The sequence below is a fragment of the Colletes gigas genome, unplaced genomic scaffold (genome assembly GCF_013123115.1).
Source record: "Colletes gigas isolate AHSC1104 unplaced genomic scaffold, ASM1312311v1 Colletes_gigas_Sc00001, whole genome shotgun sequence".
NCBI lineage: Eukaryota > Metazoa > Arthropoda > Insecta > Hymenoptera > Colletidae > Colletes > Colletes gigas.
Window position 1 is genome coordinate 2,793,570 of NW_025106630.1, and position 23,277 is coordinate 2,816,846.

Here is a 23,277-nt window from a genome sequence, read left to right on the forward strand (position 1 = left end):
ATAAAGGTAATAAGAAAATATACATTGTAAATCATTCGTAATAAACGTAAATATAAATAATTGTATCGAGTAAGTACGTGTAGTTCAACGTCTTGTATTCACAGTAAACATTTAAAATACAATGTAAGTCATGATAATTTCTAAACGGATTTTTAGTTACAATTTTCAAATGCAAAGCAAATCTACGTTACAAAAATTTTCTAAGCGCTTAATCAATTATAAAAGATATGTTACGGCATACAAAAATATATAAAAAATATATCTAAAGGTATTTTGAGCTAAACCGGAAGTTACTAGGTTTTACATAATTTTCATACGAGGAAAAAGTACAACCAGAAGACCAGAATTATTGTATCAAACTAATTTATATTATACGATGGGTTTGATCGGGTTAGTACGTGCTCTAAAATCTAAGGATGGAAATCTGTTGTGGTATTTTCATGATATTTGATGTACATAATAAAAATCGAAGTATGATTGAGAGGTTATATTTGTAGGTTTACGATAAAAACTACTGTTGTGGGGGGTATCGTATATTACACCTATTACGAAGGTTTGTGGTCGAAATCAGAAAAAACTGCTAAATTATACGGAAGAATATACAATAATGTTGCGCCTTATGTTAAAGACAATATACCTAAGGAAGTAGCACACGAGGTAATTTACAAATATTTGTTATAACTCTTTGAAATATATGTTATTTGAAAGAACTAATCTTTTAACAATTGTGTTTAGTACAATCGACTGCCAAGCGTCACAACTATTTCATCATGTTCGAAGAAATGTTGGAACAAAGGTGTTATGACATCCATGAAATTTATGTCTAATTTACCCACTCATGTTGTTAATGGGGCAACCAGTCTTTCAGAAACTATACAGAAATATACATAAGAACAGAAGCAATAGGTTGAATACTAAATTGTTTATAATGTCATTAGTACATCTACATATTTTGGATGTAAATTATATAGTTGAATGTTGCGAATGAACAGATTATTATTTATTTTATGTCAACATTTATTTTGTACATAGCAACTTTTACAATATTATGATCTACTTGGTTATACGTATTTAACAGCCTCGTTGTAAAATGCTTTTTATAAAAGCATATTCATATATAAATAATAAAGATACTGAGAAAGATAAGTAAGGAAAGACATCAATTATATTCCATTGTAATTTACAAAAGTTATGTTCCATAGCTATGTGATTTAAACAGCTTTATGACACCTGATAACTCATGTTACTGTTCCAAAATTAAACGCGATGTTTTGTACCTGTAAAAATATTTGGCTATATCCTTTTAAAATTTTATATCCAACCCATACTTTGTATTAAAATGGCATATAATATTTAGTTCGTCATAACAAACGGTGATCTCAAAACATGTAGAGGAAAATCATTATTAATTTATTTCTGCAACAATTAATTCCCCTGTTTTATTCATATTATAAAAATAAGAACACTTCTTATTGAAGAATACCACAGCGTGCACGATACTGGCAAAGAGTGGACTCTCATTTTAATTTATTAATTTTCAATCTTAAAGTATTTTGATGTTGAAAAATCGTATTAATAATATGCATATGTATGCTCATACATAGTAGTAATACAAAAAAATTTCTTTTTTTTTCAATAAGTAAAATATGATCAGGGGGTCTTAAAACGTGTACTTCCGTAAAATAAATTTTACAAAATTTTTTTTTCATTATGGGTACTTTGCTTATGTGCGTCTACATAGGTCGGAAAGTAAAAATGCCTGGGCAGTCGAGAATCTCGACTCGAGAATCCAAATCGTGAGGTCGAATTTCAGTTGTCCAAGAGCGATAAGGCAAATGTGAGCCTTTCTCTCTCGACTCCCACGAAGCGGTCCGAAATTACTTCGGGCAGCTTCGGAGAATCGAGAAAGAGGGCACCCGTCAGTTTGCCTTTGTCGACTCTCCGATACTGTACGAGCTTACGTACGCGGTACGCGTGATCTGGCATAGTGTGAGTAGTGCACCCGGTGCTCAATGTGGCATCTCTGCGCCGATGTCGCTAATGGCGTTACGTTTGTGTAATTATTTTTTACACGATGTGAAAGTAAAAAGTGTGTAAAAATTAGGAGGATAAAACGATTCTAGTAAAATGCCTGCACAAGAAATTGCAGTTATTCAACCACCGGCGACCGAGAGTGAAGAAAATAATGCACCTTCGTCACAGCCGATTGTGGGCATCATATACCCTCCACCGGAGGTTAGAAGTATCCTTTAACAATTTTGTTTATTTTATCAATAAAATGTAATCTATGTTTTCATCCAACATATTTGTAGTAATTATATTAACAATGCTAATTTTTGTGATGAAAGTGTATTTAAATATATATATAAATATTGTAAAATACATGTTATGACCCATTACACTTCTTTTATGCTGTTCTTCCTTCAAATAAAAGAATAGTTGCTGCATTATAAACGATGTGAAATATTTATTTTAGAAATTTAATACTAATATATGTTTTTGTACTTTGTATCATTATTTGTACACTTGTGGACTAATAAAAAGAGAAACTAGTAATAAACACTTAGATATGATTAATTTTACTTGTACATTTTTTAACTACTATTATCATTAAAGACAGGTATACACTGACATTTATGTGGTTTTCCTTATGTAAAAATTTAGATATTGTCGACAAGACGGCTAGTTTTGTGGCCAGAAATGGGCCAGAATTTGAATCAAGAATCAGACAAAATGAACTTGGAAATCCAAAGTTTAATTTTTTAAATTTTGGCGATCCATATCATGCTTATTATCAACATAAAGTAAAAGAATTCAAAGAAGGAAAAGGTCAAGAACCAACCATAGGAGCAGGACTTGGAAAAACAGTTAATCTTATAGCTCATCAAAAGCAACAAGAAATTTTAAAACAAGTTGAGCAGCCATTCATTCCAAAAGATCCACCTGCAGAATTTGAATTTATCGCAGATCCACCTTCCATCTCAGCTTTAGATCTGTATGTAGAAATTAAATTTTTCCTTATCGCGTAACAACGCAATAATGTATATAATGTCTTAAATACAATAATTTTTTTATTTCAGGGATATTGTAAAACTGACAGCACAATTTGTAGCTCGTAATGGTCGTCAGTTTTTGACAAACTTGATGAACAGGGAACAGCGGAACTTTCAGTTTGACTTTCTACGTCCTCAACATTCCTTGTTTCAATATTTCACGAAACTTTTGGAACAATATACAAAGGTAAAACGAGATTCTATTATCGATTATTTGAATATACTCTCTAATTATCCATGTACATAAATATGAATTTACAGGTATTAATTCCACCTAAGGACTTATTACCACGTCTTCGAGATGAAGCAGCTAATATGGATAAAATTTTAGAGCAAGTTAAATATCGTGCTGAATGGTTAAAATATCAAGAAGCTCAAAGGCGTAAAGAAGAAGAAGAATTGGAACGCGAAAGAGTTGCTTATGCACAAATTGACTGGCACGATTTTGTCGTGGTCGAGACTGTTGACTATCAACAATTTGAAGTTGGTAATTTCCCAGCGCCCACAACACCGGACGAAGTTGGTGCCCGAGTACTGATGCAGGTAATGAATTGTATTTTAAGCTGCATCATTATGTATCACAGCAAAGTATTTCAATCGAAAATTACAAATTTTCTGCTTTGCGAATAATTTTCTAAATCCTCAGGAGAGAATAGAAGATGGCGAAGATGTCGAAATGCAGATTGACAGTGACGGAGAAGATGAAATGCAAAACCGTACAGAAGGTGAAAAGGATCGCGCGAAAGACAATAATCAAGTACAAGATATGGAGGAGGATTCGAGCGATGAGGATGATGTGTCACCACCAGGTGATACTCACAAATCGAAAGAATCGAAGCCACGCGATAATAATAGTATGCAACCTCCGCCATTGCCTCCTACTCCAGGAAATGTTGTTGTGAAGAAAGGTTATGATCCTAAACAACATGGAAACAAAACTGTCCGTCCTGTTGCTCCTGATGAGTACTTAATATCTCCGATCACTGGAGAACGTATTCCGGCGAGCAAAGTTCAAGAACATATGCGAATCGGATTGTTGGATCCACGGTGGGTGGAACAGAGAGACAAACATCTCGATAAGTTGGCGCAAGAAACAGTATTTGCACCTGGTACAGCAATCGAGGCTAGTTTGAAACAACTCGCCGAAAGACGTACCGATATCTTCGGTGTCGGTGACGAGGAAACTGCTATCGGTAAGAAGATTGGAGAAGAGGACAAAAAGAAGGACGACAAAGTTACATGGGATGGACACACGTCGAGTGTCGAAGCGGCTACCAGGGCTGCCAGAGCGAATATTACTTTGGAAGAACAAATTCATCAAATACACAAAGTTAAAGGTCTTCTTCCGGATGAAGAGAAAGAGAAGATCGGTCCGAAACCAGCCAATCGTGCGGCAGAACTGTCGCACATGGCAGCCGCTGCTTCAAAACCTCAAGCTACGCTGAAAGCACCACCCAAACCACCAGCTCCAAAACCGGTACCAGTTCCAACGCAACCACCACCACCACCAACCATGAGTATGCCTACTATGGGTATTCCTCAGCCGATGATGCCACAGGCACCGATGATGATGATGGCTCCTATGCCTCCTATTCGACCACCGCCTCTTATGAGTAAGCAATACTCAATGTGTAATCTCCTTCGATGTTTGCGTGTTCATTTACAGTTCGCCGTGTGCACAGTTTTCGAGATCGTTCGTGTTTTTAAACGAATCCAAGTAACTTATTTTCTTCTGTTTAGCACCAGCAATGTCACCGTTTATGCCAACTCCACCACCTATGCAACCACCAATGGCATCTGCTGTAAGTATTTACGAAGTAAGGCAATGTTTGATTATTATGTACTTAATTAATTAATATTTTGTACTGCTTGAAAATTAACATGATTGTTTATATTTCAGATGGGATTAAAACATCCTACTGAAAGTATGGAAGACGAACCGCAGACTAAGAAACTGAGAACAGAGGATTCATTGGTACCCGAACAACAGTTCTTGGCTAGAAATAAGGTACTATATTAAATTTTAATGCATTTTTGTACACATTTTAGAATTGTTATAACTGTACTGTAAAATAACATTTTATTTTTTTAGGGCCCCGTTCAATTAAATATAGCCGTGCCGATGATGACAGAAAAAGCAGAATGGAAGTTGAACGGCCAGACATTAAATATTACTTTGCAAGTGAGCGACACTGTGGCAACCATGAAAGCTCTTATACACGAACAAACTGGTATGCCTCCTGGTAAACAGAAGTTACAGTACGAGGTAAGAGATAAATTACATATACATATACTTAAAAATTTTCATTTAACGGTTCGAACATAACGATCAATATTTTTGTTGTTTTTAGGGAATGTTCTTCAAAGATAGCAATACTCTTGCATATTATAATTTAACATCTGGTAATGTAATCAACCTCCTACCAAAGGAAAGAGGTGGCAGAAAGAAGTAAACAATTCGTAATTGATTGGTTGTATGTATCTTGAACAGTTTACGTTATCTTTACCTAAATATTACATAATTTCTTCTGTACTACAGAATTTCAAAGAGCATATTATCAATATCTTAATAATCAGTGTTATAATCATTTAAGGTAAATAAAACACACCTTTAACTAAATCAAATTTTATTTTGTATTATAATTTTTTTTCATTTTACAATAGAAATAAATAAGGATTTAATAAATTAATTTATCGTATAATTTTATAAATATACAGATATAAAATTAGTTCCCTTTTTAAAAAATTGCACTTAGTTTTACCTTGTACTTTTATCGGTAAGGCATTAGTGATTTGCAATTAACTAGATTATGCAATAAAACATTAATTTGCAAAATATACAAAATATAATATTTATATATTTTCTTTTTCGTATTTATTTTTATTGCAATGATTTTTAATAACTGTTTATTATAAAGCATCTTGTGTTTTTCACAGGAAGAGATTCACGATAATATTCTTTATCGTTGTTTTTAATATCCTTGATTAGTTTATTAAAATTAATTGAAATTTCAGCATTTCAATTTTAAAAGTAGGCTTCTAAAAATGTTTTGTAAAATATTCAAAAATCTATCACGCAATCAGAATAGAATTCTGTGGCTATTATTAAGTTAAAAAATATTTTAAATGCAAAAAATGCTTTTCTATTATCTACTAATATGCTATATAAAGGCCCCTTCATTTAACCGGTTTTGTGTGATACACATAAGCTTTACGTATTTCAGTTTGTACTCGTCTTTTTTTTAATTTCTTCAACAATCTTTCGATAACGTGTAACCATTAACTTGTATATCTAAAAGAAAACAGAAAAATAAGTTGTAACATGATGCATGTAGTCACACAATAGAAACTTCCGGAAGTAAACTTTCGAGATATCGAAACTAACAGTTAAATACTTATTAAGATTTGCTAGTTTCGTTTGATAAGTTCTATTAACCTCGAAAGTTTATATCTATAATTTATCTACGTCTTGTTAAAACATATCTTATAGTCTGTTAATGTAAATCTTGTTTTCCTAACTTACTGATTCTGCATCATCGTAAGGGCGGCATACAAGTGCTGGTTCTGGTAAGCAACGTGTTATTTCATCAAAATTACTTTCATTTCGTAATAAAGCGTGTTTTGCTTGGTAAGCTGCGCCTATCATGGCCGAATTAGCCATTTCCTGTTACACGTAATTACAAATTAATTTTTCTGTTTCTATTTAGAAGATTTTATCAAACAATGCATGATTAAAAATAAAATCAACGGTACGTGTAAATAAATAATTTACATGTGTACTGATAGTAAAATCGATAACCTGGAAATTAGCCTAAATGCTTGACGAAAAAATATTTTGTAACGAATAATGTTAATTGTAAAATTAGAAGACATATTACCGATATGTACACTGGTGAATTGAAAACGTCGGAAAGTACTTGTAGTATGGCTTTATTTGCAGATGCACCACCTGTTGCTATGATGCGTGTGTTTGGACCTATAATCGATAGTTACGAAATTATAATTTTAGAAACTTTTGTAGCTAAGAATGTTACGGTTAAAATTTTTTAACATTTTCGTGTGTAAATGGTGATATTGTGGAAAATGATGTCAGTGTTTCTAGTTATAGCTGGATCATTTTTCTAACTATAATCAAGAGATTTTGATGGGAATAAGAATATTTATTCGTCTAATGCTTAATTCTACCGCGTGGTATGCAAAAACGTCTGTGTTTGGTCGTGACTGTTCAGCGAACAACAAAAGCGACTGACAAGGAACCATCGCGAACGGTCCGGCTTCGATTTTGATGAAACTTTGTACACTTATAAAGCAGCCAAAAATAATCGACACGTATTTTTTTTTAGCTGCGGTAACTCGAGTTTAAGGGGTGAAACCACTCCTTGAAGTTTTGGCTCGAAACGGCTATCTCGAAAACGGAGAGACATACAAAAAAATTGTTAATGGGCGAGGTTGATGGTTTCTTATGTACAATAACATGGTGTTAAAAAATTTAAAAAAATACAATTTGTTTATAACAAAAAAAAATTTATTAACTTAATTTTTCATTTTATTGAAATTTTCATAATGACAAAAAATGACGAGCATTTTATTCCAAATCCATTGGTATGCGATTTTTTAAAATTGCCTCCTACAGTTTTGCAGATTTTGATGATTTACATCTTGCGCGCACATCCATTATGGTAGTAGCCGTTCTAACTTTGATTTTAATGAAGCACTGTAGGCTTGCACTACTTCTAGAGGACAAAATCGGGAAAAATACAAGAATGCCAATTTGTTGATGGAGGCTTCGTTAAGAAATTATTAACGTTTAAAGTTCCGCCCGTACTGAATTTTTTTCTCCGAAATGCCCACGATTTCGGGGGAATGTGTAATGACCAAAAATGATTGTAATCGACCCCTGCAACCGAAAATAATTTTTTCAGAATGGTTTGAAATTTTTTAATTTTGTTGAAAAATTTCACACATTCTCGAATTTTTTTCTCAAAAGTGCGTAGGATTTCGGGGGTATATATATTGACCAAAAATGATTGAAATTGACTCCCGCAACTGAAAATAATTTTTTTAGAACGATTTGAAATTTTTTTTTTTCGCTGAAAAATTTAGGCACCTTACGCCCTGTCGATTTTTCTTAAAAATTCGTTTTTCATTTTTAATAATTTTGTTTGACGACCTACAAAAAAGTTGGCCAATATGAGCTCTACTTCAGAAAAAAGTTTCATTGAAATATATTCACTATTGTAGGAATTATGGCTGTTTGAAGATTGGACCATTTTTATGGGGTTTTTCTCATTTTGCAGGGTCAAGGATCAACTTTTTGCATATTTTTGCGATTTCTACGTATTCTTGATTAAAATACGCGTCGTTTGCATTTTTGAAAATTAAAATCCTTCAATCCGTTCAGAAGTTATGACATTTTAAAGATCCGCATGAAATTTTCGGACAACATTTCTGGCCATAAATTACATTTTCGATTAGGAATTTTTTTCTCGAAAGTGCGTAGGATTTCGTGGGTATATGTATTGACCAAAAATGATTGTAATTGGCCCCCGCAACCGAAAATAATTTTTTCCTGGAGGATTTGAAATTTTTTAATTTAATTTTTTAATAATTTCTTAACGAAGCCTCCATCAACAAATTGGTATTCTTGTATTTTTCCCGATTTTGTCCTCTAGAAGTAGTGCAAGCCTGCATTGCTTCATTAAAATCAAAGTTAGAACGGCTACTACCATAGTGGATGTGCGCGCAAGATGTAAATCATCAAAATCTGCAAAACTGTAGGAGGCAATTTTAAAAAATCGCATACCAATGGATTTGGAATAAAATGCTCGTCATTTTTTGTCATTATGAAAATTTCAATAAAATGAAAAATTAAGTAAATAAATTTTTATTTGTTATAAACAAATTGTATTTTTTTTAATTTTTTAACACCATGTTATTGTACATAAGAAACCATCAACCTCGCCCATTAACAATTTTTTTGTATGTCTTTCCGTTTTCGAGATAGCCGTTTCGAGCCAAAACTTCAAGGGGTGGTTTCACCCCTTAAACTCGAGTTACCGCAGCTAAAAAAAAATACGTGTCGATTATTTTTGGCTGCTTTATAAGTGTACAAAGTTCCTTGTGAGACGCTTGCCCTTTGATTGTCGGGAAGGACAGTTACTGTTTGGCTGTCGTAACGGACTGATCGAAAATATAAATTCGTTACAGGCATCTGTGACTTTCTTTCCTACAAGAATGATTATTCTTATTTGTTCTCTTTCGTCCTAGATTTCTGAATATTCGTCTATTTAACAGTATTTCATAGAGAGTGCGTATACGTTTCTTTTTTTGTGCAGGTGTCATTGTGTTTGTATGTTTGTGTGTTTGCGTTTTAGATTCCAGACAGGATTTTATCAACAAATTCGAAGGTTACTCTACAGAAGACTACGTACAGTAAGTATCACTTACAGTCGCACACGTTATGTTTCAATCAGTTTTTGTCCCTAAAATATGAAGATCGAAATAACTGGATGAAACTGAATGTAGGAAAATAATTAAACGTATCGAATTTTATCATTTACAAATAAAACGTAAACGGAAGTTAATTTACGAATGAATTTAACATTTTTATTCATTATTCGCGGATAAAATTTGCTCGACTGAGCGAACAAAAAATATTTTAATATTTTACAATCGCGAAATTATACAGGGTGTTCGGCCACACCTGGGAAAAATTTTAATCGGAGATTCTGGAGGCCAAAATAAAACGAAAATCAAGAATATCAATTTCTCGACTGAGGCTTCGTTAAAAAGTTATTAAAAATTTTCGAATCATTCTGAAAAAATTATTTTCGGTTCCGGGGGTCAATTATAATTATTTTTGGTCAATAGACATATCCCCGAAATCCTACACACTTTTGAGAAAAAAATTCCTAAACAAAAATATAATCTGAGACCTGAAATGGTTCCCCGAAATTTCTTGTGAATCTTTGAAGCATCATAACTTCTGAACGGATTGGAGGATTTTAAAGTTTCAAAATGCAAACAACGCATATTTTGTTGTAGAATATATAGACATTCCAAAAATATTCGAAAACTTATTCCTTAACCCCGTCAAATCAAAAAATCCCCATAAAAATGGTTCAATTTTCAAACGTCCATAACTCCTACAATAGTGAATATATTTCAATGAAACTTTTTTCTAAAATAGGGCTCATGGGTACCTACAAAAAAGTATTAGACAAAATTTCCCTACAGCGTCAAACAAAATTGCTAAAAATGAAAAACGAAGTTTTAAGAAAAATCAGTGCCTAAATTTTTCGGCGGAAAAAAAATTTCAAATAGTTCTGGAAAAATTATTTTCGAATGCTAGGTTCAATTACAATCATTTTTAGTCAATAGATATACCTCGGAAATCCTAACCATTTTCGAGAAAAAAATTCGAGAAGGTATGAAATTTTTCGACAAAATTGAAAAAATTCATATCGTTCTAAAAAAATTATTTTTGGTTGCGGGAATCAATTGCAATCATTTTTGGTGAATAGACATACCCCCGAAATCCTGCGCATTTTCGAGAAAAAAATTCAGTACGGGCGTAACTTTAAACGTTAATAACTTTTTAACGAAGCCCTCATCAACAAATAGGTATTCTTGATTTTCGTCCTATTTTGGCCTGTAAAATCTCCCATAAAAATTTTTCCCAGGATTGGTCGAACACCTTGTATTACAAAATTTTACAAAACGTTATACTTTTTCACTCACCAATAACGAAACCAAAATCCTCGGCGTGGGCTCTTTTGGCAACGAATTGACCCTCGATCAGAGCTCTTACTTCTACCTCTTTCGAGCTGTACCGAGATATCTTGTCGTTGGCTTTGTTGAATCTATGGTCGCCGATGACGAATGGTAAAATTTCTTGTGCGTCAAAATATAAACCTAAATTTCCAAAATTGCCACGTGGAGTACTGTCCAGTAACTCGTTAAAAATCTGCCACGAGCCCTGTGCCGCGCTGTCGCGTATTCTTTCGCGAGTTAGAGATCCATTTTTGAAGCTAAAAATTGCCATAATCAAAAAAGACAAGTGACGTCTTAAAACTGAAAGTTAAAGCTTGACATTTAAAAAGCACTGATATTAATTCAGTTACAATACAGTTTCGGGAAGTTGTAAAAAAAAATTTGGTTTGTAATTTTATATCATTTTAACGATGATGAAAAAAATTATTAAATTCATTCGAAAGTTTATTTAATTTAATAATTTATCTTTAACTTCCTCGGGTGATTCCTTAATGTCAACGAACCGCAAAGTGCGAATAAAATGATTCAAATTCGATTTTGACCTACCAAAGCAGTGCCATGTAAGCTTTATCGTCGAGGGGGTTGCAAAAGACATGACCTTCCAAGACAGTTTTCGGTTTGTTCAGCGACAAAAACAAAGTATCGCTCGTTCCTAAACTGCAGGCGATGTCTCCTTCTTTCAACCTCATTCCTGTTGCGTTGTGAAGCGAACAGTGGAATTATTTAACGGTGAAGAATGGTTTCAGATGTAAGATTAGCGTGTTATCCAGTAACGCTTACCTATTAGAGAACCTGCATTGTCTCCTGTGAATGCAATTATCCTGCATGACTCGTCGAAGCAGAATCTTTCCACGAAATAGGATGAAATTGGCCCGACGTCGCTATACGAAGGAACGGGTTTACCTAATTTCTCTCTTAGATTCGGGCCGCATGTCTGAACAAATAGCAAACCACGAGTAAGTACCAACAAAATTTCGCAGAACGGTTCACATCCCGCAGTAATTTTTACTTAAAATTATTGCAATTATACAGGGTGTTCGGTCAACCGTGGGAAAAATTTTAATGGGAGATTGTGGAGGTCAAAATAAGACGAAAATCAAGAATGACAATTTGTTGATAGAGGCTTCGTTAAAAAGTTATTAACGTTTAAAGCTGCGCCCGTCATGAATTTTTTTCTCGAAAATGCGCAGGATTTCGGGGGTATGTCTATTCACCAAATATGATTGTAATTGACCCCCACAACCGAAAATAATTTTTCCAGAACGATTTGAAATTTTTTCAATTTTGTCGAAAAATTTCACACATTCTCGAATTTTTTTCTAGAAAGTGGGTAGGATTTCGAAGGTATGTCTATTCACCAAATATGATTTTAATTAACCCCCGCAACCGAAAATGATTTTTCCAGAACGATTTGAAATTTATTTTTTTTGTCGAAAAAAGGCACCTAATTAGATTTTCGGTAAGGAATTTTTTTCTCGAAAATGCATAGGATTTCGTGGGTATGTGAAATGACCAAAAATGATTGTAATTGATCCCCGCAACCGAAAATAATTTTTTTAGAACGATTTGACAAATTTTTTTTTTTGCCGAAAAATTTCAACAGCTACTCGAATTTTTTCTCGAAAGTGGATAAGATTGCGGAGGTATGTGTATTCACAAAAAATGATTGTAATTGACCCCCGCAACCGAAAATAATTTTTCCAGAACGATTTGAAATTTTTTAATTTAATTGTTAATAACTTTTTAACGAAGCCTCCACCAACAAGTTGGTATTCTTGATTTTCGTCTTATTTGGGCCTCTAGACTTCCCCATTAAAATTTTTCCCACGGTTGACATCCTGTATAATATATTTTACTATCTTCCTCTTATTTGTTTATTTAGCTTCTTTTCGTGTTATTCTTTAATTTGTTTTAACAAACTGCAGCACAGTAACAATTTTTCGGTGAAATTGAAAATTGTACCTCTAATAGCACATCGTCCCAATCTTTCGTATGAATATTTAACAAATTCATTCCGGATCCATCGGAATAATCGATAGGTGCGAAGTCGCCAATGAACAGGGAAGCAAGAAAACTGCTAATCAAAGAGATTCTCTGAAAACGATGTAAAAGCACATTAATAAGTGACAATAGGCTCGTTTCCAAACACTTTGTAGCAGAGGATGCGTATTAGTGATGAAAATACAGCCACATGCCCGCGTATAATGTTATTAGATACTTCTGTAAATACAATAGTCTCCGAGAAACGTAATTACGTGGCTCGTTTGATGTCGTATATCCAAGGAAGGTATCGTTTTTATTCTAAAAATCGTTTATTCATATTTTGTTATGTATAATTACTTGTACATGGCGTTTGCTTTGCAGGGTGTGCTTCTAGAAAATCTCGTCCCCATCAATTTGGCCTAATTCCTGGAATGCAAAATTTCAAACGAGCCACTAGTTTCAACGCGCGCGTTAATTTCATCCCTCGCGTTAAAATAATTATCGTCACAAGCCACACAAAAAAGGTTCATATATCTCAACCAACAGATCTACAGATGTCGAATACCTCGAGCGATGGCCGTTCTCTTTTTTTTCAATGAAGCCGGGAGTGTTTTAGTAGATATACCTCAGTGTTACTGTAGGCTTCAGACCTCCTGCGTGCTATTTTCGCTATCTGAGGTCCTGAGAATCTTTCGTACGCCCGAGATCCCGTTATCTCCGCTAATTTCTGTAACCACATTCAACCGCGTCTCGTTAGAATAATGGTAATGGTAATTATTCGGAATCATGGCCGCCACACCGATTCGAATGATATTGCAATTGTAGATATCAATATTCTCAACTTTTCCCTATACAGGGTGTTCGGCCACTCCTGGAAAAAATTTAAATGGGAGATTCTAGAGACCAAAATAAGACGAAAATCAAGAATACTAATTTGTTGATTGAGGCTTCGTTAAAAAGTTATTAACGTTTAATGCTGTTAAACTGCGCTGTTCGCAGATTGTCGTTCTACAGGCGGGACTTTAAACGTTAATAACTTTTAAACGAAGCCTCTATCAAGAAATTGGTATTCTTGATTTTCGTCTTATTTTGGCCTCTAGAATCTCCCATTAAAATTTTTCCCAGAGGTAGCCGAACACCCTGTATATTTAGTATTAAGATATCAAAATTGAAAAATTTATTTCTAAAATTTGTTAAATTTAACAAATATAAAGCTGAGGAAATTGGAATACTTTTTCTTTAAATATGACAAGCTATCTTGGGAACACTAGCCTTAGAATCGAATAGAAATTCAGATAAATACTTTGTTCTCGTTTCTTTTTCTAAGAGTTGAATATGTATTTTAAGTTAACTAATAATTTAGTGGTTTCTATGTAGCACGAGCCCCACGACTAATTTAATATTTAATTCCAAATAACTTGAGCTACACAAAGTATGTTCTTCTTAAAGCCAAAACAATACAAACATAAAATTAACTTTTAGTCATCGTACGTCTTTAAAACATAATAATTAATGTAATGCGATTGCTGTAGTTTACAATTCCATGAATATTTTTTATCTAAAAAAGAAATTTAGAACTTAGACGGTTAAAAACATTAAGGAATCCGTTCGTTAATATGAAGAGGAACGTTTATATGCGTCCACAAGTAACCAAGTGCTCTAGTGCAGTTATTAAAATTCATGTATACATACAGGGTGTTCGGCTAAACCCGAAAAAAATTTTAATGGGAGATTCTAGAGGTCAAAGTAAGACGAAAATCAAGAATATCAATTTGTTGATGGTGGCTTTGTTAAAAAGTTATTAACGTTTAAAGTTCCGCCCGTACTGAATTTTTTTCTCGAAAATGCACAAGATTTCGGGGGTATGTCCATTTACCAAAAATGATTGTAATTGTCCCCCGCAACTGAAAATAATTTTTTCAAAATTATTTGAAATTTTTTAATTTTGTCGAAAAATTTCATACATTCTCGAATTTTTTTCTCGAAAATTGTTAGGATTTTGGGGATATGTTTATTGACTAAAAATGATTGTCATTGACCCCAGCAACTAAAAATAATTTTTTTAGAACGATTTGAAACTTTTCAATTTTGTCGAAAAATTTCATACCTTCTCGAATTTTTTTCTAGAGAGTGGGTAGGATTTCGAGGGTATGTCTATCCACCAAAAATGATTGTAATTAACCCCCGCAATCGAAAATAATTTTTCCAAAACGATTTGAAATTTTTGAATTTAATTGTTAATAACTTTTTAACGAAGCCTCCATTAATAAATTAGTACTATTGATTTTCGTCTTATTTTTGCCTCTAGAATCTCCCATTAAAATTTTTCCCAGAGGTAACCAAACACCCTGTATATGTTATTCCCAAAAACTTCAATGAAAATATAGTTTCTATCATGTAAATATGTATAACTGTCCTTGGTCCTTGAATTGTACGTGAGAACCACTATTTCTTGACTCTGATTACTAGTATACGCGTGAAAAGGAGACAGATAAGTTAGTTTCATATTTAAAATGTACGAACAGAATAAAAATTTATTTAGAATATCGATATCTGCATCATATTTCGATATCATCCAAATCGTTGAGGCGACCATGATTTCAAATAATCGCCCGATCGATCAGCATATTAATTAATTATGAATCAGCCTGACGGTTTTCGCAATTTCGCGGCTGTAATTCGCAATATTACACGACACCGTCGAGACACGAAGCCACGGTGACCATTTTTTGGGCACCGATCGCGAGCAACTTTATCGTCGATCGCGAGCAATAAAATCAATGAAATATTCGATTAACCGTGCAAAGGTCAGGAGTACGCGAGCGCGTCTAGACGTTCGTCCAACGAAACCGAGGAGTCTAAAAATACCGAGTAGGTAACGAAACGGTACTCTTTCACCATTTCTTCGGCTACCATTCCAGCCGTCAATGCGCGTTAAAAAACGTTTCGTCCCGACGCGATCAAGGATAACTCAATAGAGGAAATCGTGGATCAGGTTTGCAACGAATGTGAATTGCAAATCAACTCCCCGGTTTCGATGAATATTCATAAACGCTGTATTTGAACGTTCCCAAAGTATGGGCATGTATTTTTTGTTTTTTAATTTCTGATTAAAGATGCAGAAAAGATTAAGCTCTATTTTTGGAACTCGATTGACTTTCTGGGAACGAGAGGACGATTATCTCGTACTACGAATTGCACCTTCATATTTTTTGCGTAGATTTTAAAATCTGTTTTTAATTTTATTTCACGGTTTAGATATACAAGACGGAAGGGCCTTATTGGCCCACGGGGGCTGGACTTTGTGCATTGTTGATCTAGCTACTAGGCTAAAATGGCACGATGCAACGTCATCTAGAAATCACATGCGACATCTAATGGAATTTCTTTCAATAATTCACGCAATTGATTACTCAACAAATTGACACAGAATTGACCTGTTAATCTTCTATTAAGTAAAACTAGGAGTTATCGAACATTGTATACAAACAGTTTAGCAAAATCAGTTATACCAGTTTAGTCTGTGACTTGGAATTGTCGGAGTAAAAATAGTTATTACTCGAGAACAAGATCAAACATGTTTCTATGAACTTTTGTTATCGTTTAAGTGTCCTTGATCGATTGCAGCGCTGCAATAAGCATCGAAATTATATCGTCAAGTTAATTTTCTCCCGTAGAAAGTTTCGAATAATTTTTGTTTACATTGTGCAATTTTATTCATTATCATCCGCTTACGTAATTTTTTATTCGTCTTAAACAAACTGATGCTTCAAATATGCCGCGTTTCCTCTAATGTTATTATCGTTTCATGGTAATTGTACTTACTTGAGGACCACCCACTATCTCTTCCAAGATATTGCACTCCTTGGTCGTGCTGGAATCCATCCATACAGGTGACGATGTCACCGAAAACGACGTGACGAGTTGCTCGTGCAAGAACTTTCCGGGATTCAATTGTTGCAAGTGATTTCTGCTGCCCTTGCCCCAGTAAACTGTGCCATGTTGCTGTGTAATTACGAACAGAGATAACATTATCGTCGGATTGTTTAAAACTGAGCTAAATTTTTGTGTTTGTAAGGGTCGAGCGTTGCGAAACTTTCGTCCGGTTTTACTGTATTTAAAGTTGATAGTGCTTCTAGTGTGCTGCAGTTTCAATGTTGAGTTAGTTTTTTACCTGTGCGCATCCAGAAATAGCGGCCACTTTGCTAAAATCGACGCCACAAACGCGCAATTTATCAAGTATCATTTCCAAAGCCTTCACCCACATCAAAGTGGGAGCTACCGCCACGTGCGGCTCTTCTTTCTTTTGAATGACCCCTCCATACGTTCTAAAAATGATTCAATCGACACGTTTTATCAATGGATTTTTTTATTTTACAAACACTTATTCCAATTTAGTCAACAAATACTGTAACGTAATAACAATTATTAATTGTCAGTTGATCAGTGGTCGAATGAAAGATTTGTCGAATTTTACTGCAATATTTTTGCAATATTCCGTGCTGCATGGGTAAATATAATAAATATAATAGTGATAAATAACATACCTAAATTCTGGCAGATCATTATCGAATTGTACGCTAGCTTCGCAGAGAACAGCGAGATCGTTATCGACGACTACAGCTTTCAACTATAACGGCCAAAAATATTTGTTAATCACTGTTTCCTTCGTTAAATTCATATTACGAATTATCCGCGATTTGTTATTCACGAATCGAATAAATTATGTGCAACAAGGTCCCTCGAAAGGAGAAACAAATCCACGCGGATTGATCAATTAGTTTACACTACCTGCTATGTATTCTAAATTTAATCCAGAATTTTAAATTCAAAACACTATTTTCGTGCTTCGATCGAATGAATATGCAAACAACTGTCTCGCAATGGCAAACATGTAGTTCTACACGTGCTGCTTAATATGCAGTCGATTACGTTTGATCGAACAGGAGGTGTAAAATATTTCGACGCTCGTAATTGTGTTATGCAATACTATTTTTCGCGATTAACGGGCGAATTACAATAAGTGTAAAAAGTATTTATAGAACGAATAATTTCAAAGAATGTTTTGTATAGCTTCCTTTATTAATAGATTTCTATAAGTTAAACAATTTTTACATATTTTAAGTACTGTCTATTTGCGTCTTTTACGAATAAGTTTCTAAATATACAATAGAACCTTGATTATTGCAGAAAGTTTGACATTCAAAAAATAGACATTCTTAAAAATATATGCAAATTGTGTTATGAAAATTTAATCAAACGCGGAGCTATATGAAGTTTCTTCTGAAATTATTCATTCTACGAATACTTTGTGCACTCACTGTACGCTCTATTCATCGGAATTAATGACCGGATAAAGCTCGTGTTTGATGAGAATCGATTAAGTTGATAACGTGTTCGCGATTATTTTCCTTTTTTCCCCTCTTTGTTTTTTGTGTTCAACGCGAGTTCGAAAGTTTCGTAATTTTAATTATGTAATGAAGCATTTTGCAATTTCAATTATCTCTTTTCGAGCATCTCTAGCATTTCGTATCTTTTTCTCTTCGAACAGACACACTTTTCCCTTGTGTACCGTTTCGTCATTTAATGTTATCGTCGCATTAGATAATTGTGACCCGGCGCGTGCACGTCACACACTTCGAAATACACTTGTTTCGATCGATGGAAATGCGCTTTCTAAAGATGATCTAAAGCAAACCCTGCAATGTGGTTATTTTGATACAAAATTAGATTAATATTATCAAATATGGGATGTAGTATGGTCGGACTTATAGGAAATATGTGAAATGTATTCAAAACAAAAGATCGAAAAAAAGAAGAAACGACAATTATTTTCATAAATTGATTTTTAGCATCTTATTAATTTTATTCGATTGTGATTACTATAGTCATAAAAATCAACAAAAATTTTGCATAATTACTATAGCAATTAATTCCAATATTGTCTATTAACGAACGTTCCTACGTAATAGGCGATTTTCGTAAGTTAAAAAGACGCGCGGTATCGAGTGCCTGCGCGAACGACGATGCGCGGTAGCAACCAGTACACGCATCGTTAAAATACGAAGGAATAAACTACGCTTAGAAGCAACTAATGTCGACTTCCTGTTGGTTACTACTGTACGACAACACCGATTGCTTTTCGCGTGGTCAGTGAAGTTGGAAAAGCGAGGGAAAGAAGTCGGAAATAGGAACAAATGGCGGGAGGAAAGAGGAACGAGAGAAATGAACCACGAATGCGCTAGATTGTCATCCATGGCTCGCGTCGACGATAAGCGTTTTTGTCCGAGGAGAAAGTGCGTCTCGCGTCAAGGATTATTCGTTAGATAGAGACGTCCGACGCGCGACGAAGAACGGTTCGCGAGGTTATGAGGTTTATAGGGATTTACCTGCTGCGTGCTGAGATCGAGCCCTAAGTATGTCGCGTTCGAAGTTGCACTCATGTTTTGACCGCAGATCGACACGCAATGCGACGAAATCGAGGTACGAGCACGTTATTAAACTTACAATGGAACAAACAGATACGAATAAGCGAACACTTCACCGTGCGACCGGTATCGCTTTGATAGTCGAGAAACTAATGTACAAACGATCTAGTCCGTACGTAGCCTACGGTTACCCTCAACACGACCCAAGGCATCGTTACGCGCTGTTTCACGTTACATTACGACGTAATGTGGATAAACGGGATAAAACTAATCTTATCGTTGTTTATAATAATATAATCGCCGTTCGTTGCGTAAGGCTGATTAATGGAACGACGAAATTTCCTCTAATTAGCGTTACGCGTTCTTTACATTTATTTCAATACGATTTGATCGTCGTCGCTTCGCGACGAAGAGGTTAAGTTTCCGTCGATATTACTTTTTGCAGACAACGTCGAGTTTCTTTATCGACTGGTGTCGCGTAAGGTATGTTATCTGCCCTGCACCTGCTGTGCACAGCGTTCTTTCTTACAGGATAACTCGTTGGATATTAACGCGATCTGGTGACCGTAATCTGCGAAATTTATCTCGTAGAATGCAACGTTTGGTCGGTTTCTAAAACTGGTTTCATTGGAATAGTGTAGATGCTGGTTAGTAATTAAACTTAGAAGACACGATTCTTTCTAGGTCACATTCGTTTTTCTTTATTTAGTTGATAGAATTCGATTTAATTAGAAAACTATAATTGTTATTTTGAGCAGAATGCATCATGATTTTCGTAAAATTATTATTTAATGAAACGAAGTGCATAAACTTGTTCAGAACAATTTATTCGCTTGATAAACTCAACACACAGTGTTCTAAATGAGTACATTATCCGCGATTATTGAAATTTGAAATTTAGTATTAATTTAGAATTAAATGATACATTTGACTTAGTGGCAGATACAAGATGGCGGACTATAATGGCTGACGCGCCAATTTTCATCACAGTCCAACGTTTATTTTACATGCACATATTAAGTATAATTCAAAACGAAAATGAAACAATTTTTAATATACGGATTGTAGCAGTATAATCGTATGTCTACAGAATGGTAACTTCTTAAACGATTTAAGAACTCGTCGGAAAAAGATGTAATCGTAAATAAAAAAAAATACCTATCTGTCTGACTTTTGAAAGAGACACTTATCGTGTAATTAACATCAAAACTTCAAACTGCAAGGGAACACGATCAAATTTGGACGCGTTAACGGAGGTTCATTGAAATATAACGTGAAAGGGGTATGGTTTGTTGCCCGTGGAGGCTGGACACGGCATTTAACAGCTCATTATAATGTCAAACATGAAAACGCCCACCCTAAGAACAACATTATTTTGTAGAGGAGGCTGCAAGAAATACCCTCGCAATTTTTTGGATTTTTACAAGGCGACGAAAAATTTTGCTACGCAAGAAACGAACTGCTAGGACGAATATGATATACGATGGTAAGAAAGCTGGTCGTCCAACAATTCCTATGGAATCCTTGACACGGAGCGCAAAAGGTGATCGATTTGGCGTGGAATGACCCGACCGGGGAACCGGTTCTTTACACGGTTCGGCCATAAACTCCGTCCGTAAAACAATTATCAAGAACTACCGGCAAGAGCACAATAATTTGCGAGAAGTATCGTTCCAGTAATGCGTGGCGTCGTTTTCTGGGAAAGGCGAAAACGAGGAGCCCCGAAGGCGAGCGTGCAGCGATGCCGGCCGATACTGGGTGGCAGACCGGTGCATCGCGGTGCAATCAGTTGTAGGAACAACTGGACGACGGCGCGGAGGGGGGGAAGGGGGCAGAAGTATGACGAGGAGTGGAGGAAAAGGGAACCAGTGGAAGATTGTTAAGTTATGTTAGCCGATGCACGGGTTTGTTTGCGTAGCCGGCGACGACGGTGAGCGCTCGGTATGGGGTGACCGGGGACGATGAGCCAGAGGGAAAGGGAGAGGGAAGGGGGGAGGATGGTTGAGAAGAGGGTGCCAGGGGATCTGGCCCAAGCCTGTTTGTCGGTCCCGTTGCCCTATAATCGTGGTATACGGATAATGGTCTGAGTTAAGGGACGCCGGGACGGACCGAGACTGGTGCGCCGGCGAGGGGAAGATGAGGAAAGAGATCAGAGAGAACGGACGCATAGGAGCCGCCAGCAGCGGCGTCGGGACGAAGCAGTTTCGGACGCCAGGGCTCTTCTTCGGCGAGAAGGACCGGCCGACGCGAGAGCAATAGAGCGAAACTTTCGCTGGCTCGGCTCGCCTCGTCGTTTGGCAGAGCTTTTCTTTCAATCGTTCCTTCGCGGCGACCGTAGCCCGCGCAATAATTTCTGATTCGGCGACGAGAACCTGGGAATATAATTACCGAGAAAGCCTGTCCTACCCGGGAGAACGCTGACGGCAAAACCATTCGGGGAATGGATATTGAAAAGTATCCAAGCAGAGTAAACTCTAGCCGCTCTGAATCGAAACGAGATGAAAATACAAACGATGATCTAGCGTTCTTCGATGAAATATTATTTAAATATCGTTTTGGTAGAGCGAATAATTTTCAATGACTCCGGCGCATAAACTAGGCTGTACCTAACGAATGATAATCAGCGAACTCGGGCCGCTTCGATTCTTAATTAGACCTTCTAACGAGGAAGACCCAAGTTTTTATGCAGAATTCGTCACACGGAGGTCGGAGGAATGCCTAATTCTTGAGAACGTCGTGGAATCGATAAATTTGGATTCCCAGCGACACTTTCCCTAACAGTAACCATATTCTCTTCGCTTCTTGCCCTAACATTGACGCGTTGGAATGTGTTGATCAACAACCGAAGGAGCATCGTATCCGTCCTCGTAAAATGGCGTCTTTGCATCTCGTTCGCGTAGTCCCGGGTTTCGGGTCTCCGCTTAAACCCGAAAGATTACCGGTAAACGTATCGTATATCGATTTCTATAAGAGTTACGAAAGTATAACCGAAAAATAACGGTGAAATACCGGTATTTCGCATTCCGGCGCGAGTCTCCGTTGCCCCGCCGTTCACCTGTATCGGTGAGTTGAATGCGTGTTTAACGCGTGCGGCGCGTGAAAGCACACCGCGAGGGGGAGGAGGGGGACGGCCCTGGAAGATAATCCCGAGCCAATATTTTCCAGATCGACAAACAAGGGGGTAGCGAAGGGGGCGGCACCGGTAGACTGGGAATTTTTTTCAAAGAGCAGAGTTTTATTATCTAAACACATCGTCGTGGAATATATCGACAGAGCGACGCGAGGGGAGGAGGAAAAAAAGGGAGGAAGGGAAACAGGGGTGGCGCAGAAGCGGCGGATGGCGTCGGCGACAGCCGGCAGAGCCATGTCGTCGCCGTCGAGCGGACGACGACGAAACGACGGGCCGCTCTCTCGTGCAGACGGACGACGGAACATAGAGTGAGACGGAAAGGGAGACAGAGACAGCCGGGCGCCGATTCCAGCGACCGGCCGGCGCTAACCTCGACGCCAACCGTGGAGCGTCGCCGACACTGTCGCCGCCGCCGGGCGACCGACGACACGACGAAGACGACAACGTCGTCGACGACCGCGACGTCGACCAATGCAAGTTTACTTCTTCTGTTGGCATCGTGGCACCGTCACGACGGGAGTGGGACGTTGCTCGTCGGTCGCCAAGCCGGAGGGCGCCCTGCCCCTAACCTCCCCCCCCCCTCCTGTTCTCCCCCCGTGCACCAATACACGTTTGCTTTGGTACTGTCAGCTAAAATTCCCGATCCTGGATACGTCAATAGCGTCATGTTTTGTCCAGGAATAATTATGAATCCCGATCCAACGGTGGCTTCGGTGCCAGCGCGTCTCCCTGCATCCTACGCCACCCCGTCGTTACAAAACCAACCGCGTTCCACGATTGATCATAAGACGTTTGTTCCTGGAGCACGCCGTTCGGTTTTATCGTTTCGCGGGACCTCTTGTAACGTCCGTCCAATCGGGAGAAGTGTTTCCGAAATCTATTTACCTCGGAACGGATCCTCCATCCGAAA

The 23,277-nt window shown here is 36.6% G+C and overlaps 3 protein-coding genes across 5 annotated transcripts; 2 read left to right on the forward strand and 1 right to left on the reverse strand.

Annotated features, from left to right (window-relative positions):
- Positions 1-284: 284 nt before the first annotated feature.
- On the forward strand, positions 285-1,084 carry LOC122395201. 2 transcript variants are annotated; one of them, XM_043392610.1, is made up of 3 exons: positions 285-390; positions 498-657; positions 736-1,084. In XM_043392610.1, exons 1-3 carry the CDS (start codon positions 377-379, stop codon positions 889-891), a joined length of 330 nt encoding a protein of 109 aa, XP_043248545.1. In that variant the 5' UTR covers positions 285-376; the 3' UTR covers positions 892-1,084. The 2 variants fall into 2 exon arrangements, with proteins under 2 accessions (XP_043248545.1, XP_043248537.1); XM_043392602.1 differs by having other exon boundaries at positions 324-432.
- A 927-nt stretch (positions 1,085-2,011) lies between these two features.
- LOC122403623 (splicing factor 3A subunit 1) lies at positions 2,012-5,654 on the forward strand. 2 transcript variants are annotated; one of them, XM_043407280.1, is made up of 9 exons: positions 2,012-2,242; positions 2,665-2,995; positions 3,081-3,240; positions 3,315-3,596; positions 3,700-4,666; positions 4,794-4,870; positions 4,954-5,061; positions 5,146-5,319; positions 5,405-5,654. In XM_043407280.1, exons 1-9 carry the CDS (start codon positions 2,128-2,130, stop codon positions 5,504-5,506), a joined length of 2,316 nt encoding a protein of 771 aa, XP_043263215.1. In that variant the 5' UTR covers positions 2,012-2,127; the 3' UTR covers positions 5,507-5,654. The 2 variants fall into 2 exon arrangements, with proteins under 2 accessions (XP_043263215.1, XP_043263299.1); XM_043407364.1 differs by having other exon boundaries at positions 4,794-4,855.
- A 136-nt stretch (positions 5,655-5,790) lies between these two features.
- On the reverse strand, positions 5,791-19,484 carry LOC122398903 (xylulose kinase). Its single transcript, XM_043399205.1, has 12 exons — positions 19,199-19,484; positions 17,357-17,439; positions 16,984-17,137; positions 16,635-16,814; positions 13,435-13,536; positions 12,789-12,920; positions 11,607-11,760; positions 11,373-11,517; positions 10,794-11,083; positions 6,932-7,029; positions 6,577-6,717; positions 5,791-6,345 (listed from the first exon to the last, which is right to left on the reverse strand). The coding sequence occupies exons 1-12, from the start codon at positions 19,250-19,252 to the stop codon at positions 6,274-6,276; spliced, it is 1,605 nt and encodes a 534-aa protein (XP_043255140.1). The 5' UTR covers positions 19,253-19,484; the 3' UTR covers positions 5,791-6,273.
- Positions 19,485-23,277: the final 3,793 nt, after the last annotated feature.

Coding starts and splice junctions, on each gene's coding strand:
- LOC122398903 (XM_043399205.1), bottom strand. CDS start 19,252: ATGAGTGCAACTTCGAACGCGACATACTTAGGGCTCGATCTCAGCACG. Junction 17,440..19,198: donor TCGATCTCAGCACGCAGCAG/GTAAATCCCTAT, acceptor TGGCCGTTATAG/TTGAAAGCTGTAGTCGTCGA. Junction 12,921..13,434: donor AAGCCTACAGTAACACTGAG/GTATATCTACTA, acceptor CATCGTTTTCAG/AGAATCTCTTTGATTAGCAG.
- LOC122403623 (XM_043407280.1), top strand. CDS start 2,128: ATGCCTGCACAAGAAATTGCAGTTATTCAACCACCGGCGACCGAGAGT. Junction 2,243..2,664: donor CCCTCCACCGGAGGTTAGAA/GTATCCTTTAAC, acceptor GTAAAAATTTAG/ATATTGTCGACAAGACGGCT. Junction 3,597..3,699: donor GTGCCCGAGTACTGATGCAG/GTAATGAATTGT, acceptor CTAAATCCTCAG/GAGAGAATAGAAGATGGCGA.
- LOC122395201 (XM_043392602.1), top strand. CDS start 377: ATGGGTTTGATCGGGTTAGTACGTGCTCTAAAATCTAAGGATGGAAAT. Junction 433..497: donor AAGGATGGAAATCTGTTGTG/GTATTTTCATGA, acceptor TTATATTTGTAG/GTTTACGATAAAAACTACTG. Junction 658..735: donor CTAAGGAAGTAGCACACGAG/GTAATTTACAAA, acceptor AATTGTGTTTAG/TACAATCGACTGCCAAGCGT.